This window comes from Mandrillus leucophaeus, unplaced genomic scaffold, assembly GCF_000951045.1.
Source record: "Mandrillus leucophaeus isolate KB7577 unplaced genomic scaffold, Mleu.le_1.0 Scaffold88, whole genome shotgun sequence".
In the NCBI taxonomy this organism is placed as follows: domain Eukaryota; kingdom Metazoa; phylum Chordata; class Mammalia; order Primates; family Cercopithecidae; genus Mandrillus; species Mandrillus leucophaeus.
In genome coordinates this window covers 3,220,001-3,224,658 of record NW_012109585.1, presented here as the reverse complement: position 1 = coordinate 3,224,658, position 4,658 = coordinate 3,220,001, and the positions used below count along the sequence as shown (strand labels likewise).

General features: G+C 57.3%; 1 protein-coding gene across 1 annotated transcript in view; it reads right to left on the bottom strand.

Annotated features, from left to right (window-relative positions):
- Window positions 1-4,416, bottom strand: part of PITX1 (paired-like homeodomain 1) — an 11,096-nt gene extending 6,680 nt beyond the window's left edge. Inside the window, exons 1-7 of the mRNA XM_011969300.1 lie at window positions 4,391-4,416; window positions 4,175-4,291; window positions 3,412-3,703; window positions 2,751-2,796; window positions 1,246-1,359; window positions 1,109-1,168; window positions 242-376 (exon numbers count right to left, since the gene is read on the bottom strand). Of these exons, the coding sequence (XP_011824690.1) occupies window positions 242-376; window positions 1,109-1,168; window positions 1,246-1,359; window positions 2,751-2,796; window positions 3,412-3,703; window positions 4,175-4,291; window positions 4,391-4,416 (790 nt within the window). The remainder of the gene's footprint in view (window positions 1-241; window positions 377-1,108; window positions 1,169-1,245; window positions 1,360-2,750; window positions 2,797-3,411; window positions 3,704-4,174; window positions 4,292-4,390) is intronic.
- Between the last annotated feature and the right edge of the window lie 242 nt (window positions 4,417-4,658).

Below are 4,658 nucleotides of genomic sequence, written 5' to 3'. Positions count from 1 at the left end.
GCCTCCCCGCCCCCCGCGGCCTCGCCGCGCCTCTCCCTCCTTCCCCGGTGACACACCGAGTTCTCCCTCGGCCTCACAAAAGAAACGCATCTGGCCTGCAAGTCCCGGGCGGCTCGTGCCCACCTCAGGCCCCAAATGACTTGTTTCGCCTAGAATCAACTCCCGTCTCGGCCGCCTCGAAGTCCCCAGCGCTGGCGAGAACAGCCCAGGATGAGTGAATGTTTGCCGAGCAGGATCGCACGGAGCGGGCGCCTTCGAGCCAGCACCGGGGCGGGGGCAGAGCCCGGGGCCCGTTCCGGCAGCTCCCAGCGGTGTCCTCGTCGAGGGGCCGCCTGCCCCTCCTTCTCCAGCCTCTTCTCCCGGGAACTCAGCCCGGCTGAGTGACAGCAGCCTGCGCTCTAATGGGCCCCCGGATGCTGCCTCCTAATTAGCTTGGACCTTCTCCCCTAAGGCTGCTTCTCAGGCCTCCCTCTCTGCACCGCAGTCAATTTTCCGGGATTGGGATAGAAATGATGGCTTCTAATCAGACGAAACGTTTCTGCTGGCTCTAGGCGTTTGGAGAATGCAGAGGGAAGACCCCAGAATCCCAGCCAGGCCCCACAGCCTCTTCTACCTCTCCCCTTGTTTTACACCTTACGCTTTGGCCAAATGGGCCAGGCCTGGCCTTGGCAGGCATGGGGTTGGCCTTGGCAGCCTTTGCCCTCCTTCAGGGTAGCTTTGTCCCAGCCTGGGGCCTGCATCGTGGCTTCCCAGGGCTTCAGACACAGGCCTGGTAGGCCAGGTGACTGCTGTCTCCCAACCCTGGGCCAGCAGCCCAGGAAGCCCTCAGTCTTCCAGCTTCTCTCCCACACAGTGGTAGCTGAGTTGCAGCTTCAATGGGCCTTCACTGGGCACAGGCAAAGACATTACTCTCCCACTCCCAAGAGTGATTCCCTCCTCAAGTCCTTGCACGTAGGTGAAGTTTGTCGAAGGATTTTGCTCAACAATTGTTAGCTGGCCCCAAGACCTCAGCGTCTTGAGCAAACAGGCCACAGCTGGGGCGGCAAGGCACTGCCCTGACCTGCTTCTCTGGCCATAGGCGGACCCCAGACTGCCCTCTGCCCCTCACCTGTGACCAGCTCCACCAGACACAGTAACCCAAGGGAGCAGCGCCAGGGAGATTGTCGGTCTGGGAAAGAAGCAGGGAGGTGTCCAGTGTCCTCACCCCAAAACCCAGTGCCTCCTCAACTCCTGGGTGGGTGGCACTGACTGCGCAGGTGTCGGCGTCTGGGGCACTCTGCAGGTTCTGCCTTTGAGTCCTCGCCTTACCCCTTCCAATCACAGGGAGACACCCACGGTCAGCTGAGCTCCTTGTGAGGGCTGTTGGGCCAGGGGCAGGCACACAGGCTGGAACCAGGCCTGCCTTCCATTCCCTCCATGTTAGTCCAAAGCACCCCTGCCCCCATCCCCCACTCTGGGCCATGGAGAGACAGCACAGCTCCTTAGGGCCTGGCCCTTTCTCACTGTGCGTCTGTGACCATAGAATGCAGGGTCTGAGGCCAGAGGGATGACACTTCCCAGGAGTTTGGGTTGGGGAGGCTCAGTGACTTCTGCCTTCTTCCAAGCTGAGATCTCCCTCCATGAAATGAGTCTTGGTCATGGGCAGAGGAACATGGGGAAGCACAGTTGCCCAGCATTTGTCCTCAGCCCCACCTTTACCACGTTTCTTGGAGTCTCCAGTAGAAGATCCCTCCTTTCAAGGAGATATTCAGGTGCTGCAGCATGCTGGGGAGTGTCCCTTCACACACCATTCTCCTTTTAGCTGTCTTATCCCATAGAACAGCCTGAGTGCAGACAGCATGGGGGCACGCGCGCACACGCACATCCTATATATCCATGCGGAGATGCTGTGCACACACATGTACTCACTGCACTATGGAAGCGCTGAGTTTAGGCATATGTGTGCTACTTGGCATGAACACCGGCTGGCATGGGATAGGAGGTGTGTTCTAACCCCGCCACATGTCAGGCCAAGGTGGGAAGCACCGTGCGTCTCTGGGCAGAGACTTAGAAATGAATGATCTGTCTGTGGACATCCAGAGGAGGTTGGGACTCATAGCCCCCTCACTTCCCAGAGGGACCAAAGTGACTCTTTGGGCCATCCCCCAATGGGGACTGTTTTGTGAGCAGCACTCACTGCTTAGTCTGAGGGGCTGTATCCTCACTGTTAGTGCATTTAATGCAGTTATTGAGCACCTGCTGTGTGCCCCTCTGGGCCCAAACTTCTGGCAGGGCTCCAGGCAGGCACAATAGTCCCTTTATTTGGTGATCTTGATGCCTGCTGTGTAGATGGAAAAGCCCTCAGACTGTTTCAGGTGAAGCCCCGTATCCTCAGGGGACCTGAGACCCAAAGAGGGGCTGGGGCTAGTGGGGCCTGCTGGCAGAGTCTGTTCTGTTGGGCCTGGGCAGCACGGAGTGATCAAGGAGTGAGGAGGCAATTGATTGTGAGGAGGCTGTGGCCTGATCTTGGGCATTGGCTGGGGAAGGGACCTGGACACGCTCTCTGTTCTTCCCCAGCTACTCTCTCTCACTGGTCATTGTCCCAGTCAAGATAGGGGCTTCTTGCACACTCATGGACCTGTCACACACACAGGACAGAAAACAGCACTCCTTCAGGAGTAAGCAGAGGCTCTGTGTTCCCCCAGCTGCGCTGGGTGACCTGTGTTTGCCTCAAGGTAAAGACTTGATCTGCCTTGAGCCTCAGTTCCCACGTCCAACACCGGACTCTGCCTGCTGCTTCAGTGTCCAGCTCACTTGCTGATGGGACAGGAAGAGAGGAGGGAAGGGGGCTTAGTGGAGCTGGAACCATGTGCCCTGTTCCCCACCCCTCCCTGACCACACAAAGCCAGCAATGATTCTGTGATGTTCAAGAATTTTGGAGTTTAGGGTCCTGGCTGGGCTGAGCAGAAGAACCTGGGCTGTTGTGGGGTTGAAGTAGTCACCACGAGGACCCTTCCTGAAGCCTAGCTCACTAAAAACAGCCTGTGCCCAAGAATGGTTTAGTGATGTAATTTGGGCAGGGTGGTTGGAAGGCTTTTATGGGTGGGGGCCATCCTTCTACCCACCCATGGGGGCACCCTGCTCTAATCCTTGCTCCCAGAATCAAGGTATTTTAGGAAAAAGGAAGGAATGTGCCATGACCTGCCACCAGGGCTATCCATGACTCTCTGGGACATTCCAGCCCTAAGCCTCTTAGTCTGTGGAGAAGTTCAAACTTGAAAACCCAGTTTTGGGAGTGCAGGTTTGGACCACCTACCTCTTTCTGCCTGATCTAATACCCCCTCCCCAATAAAAGCTCCTGTTTCTTTGAATACAGCAATTACTGGGTAAGTGGGGAGGAGGGTGCTCAGGTAGGGGCTGGAAAGACCTCACTGGCTCCTTTAGGCTTCCTGGGACCCCAGTCTGAGGCTTCCTGCCAATTGGGGATCCCCAGCCTGTCCTGGGGACAGCCAGGATGTATTTGGGCAGGACTGCCGCCAGTGAAGCACAGATGGGAGTATGGAACTCAGGACTCTGTGCTGTGGGCCCCTCAGTCAGTGGCTGGTAGGACCCATGGCTCTCCCCAGCCCATCTCTCACCTAAGTCCATGGATGCTGTCTGGTTCCTGAGAATGGCTGAGCTGGGGGGAAGAAGACTAGGAAGGACGTAGCAGCTGGTCGCACAACTGGGGAGCAGGGGCAACTTATGGATGCACCATAGCCTCCTCTTCCCAGCGGTTGCTTTCATGGGAGAAGAGCGCCCTGAGCCTGTCTGGAGGCCTCTGCATCCTAGAGTCCAGACAGCCTGGTCTCCACGCCCCAGCCCACCTCTTTTCCTTTCCCTGGAAGAGAGGCGGGAGGCCCAAAGCAGCCCCAAGAAAGAGTACGGGGACAGCAGGTCTTCTGTGCTGCCCCTGCTGCCTGTAGCTTTTGCCCTGACTACCCTAGACCTGAACCCTAGACCTGAATCCTCCCCTAGTGGACAGCAACCTGGGATTTCCTCCCTCTGACCCTGGTGGCTTTCAGAGGTCACAGGGATATCAAGAGAATACACAAGCCTTAGTTTTTCAGAAAAGTGAACTAAATATTTGTAGATTCAGGGAATTCCTAAATCGGAAAAGTTTGGGACCCGGATTCCAGCCTGGGGTTCCCATTACTGCGATACCAGCTTTGGGGCCCTTTGCTGCGGGAGAATAGGCTCCAATTTACGAAGCTGGTCAATTTCAGAAATCCGAGACCCGGTTCTTGAGAAGCGGCTGCAGTGCTCTGGGACCCTGCGTCAACAACCAAACCCGGGAGAAGCCGCGGGAATGTCTTTATTGGACGTTACGAAGGAAATTTGGGGTTTCTCTCCTGGGAAGAAAAAGCCCGACCTGTGCTGGCGAGGGCAGGCCGCCATGGGCTGGGGGCACCTCCGAGCGCTGCGACGGGACGTCTGGGTCCGGGGCGAAGAGAGCCAGGGCGCGGACCGACGTCTGCTGCTTTTCTGCGGCATTGCTGCCCGAACGAACGAACGAACGAATGAAGCGGTTTCGTTTAGGAAAAATACCCTCTTGAAGCGAAGCCACGGCCGAAGTCCCGGGCCACGCAGAGGGGCCAGCACTTCCATGGGTGGTGGGGCACTCTATCGCTGGACGCAGC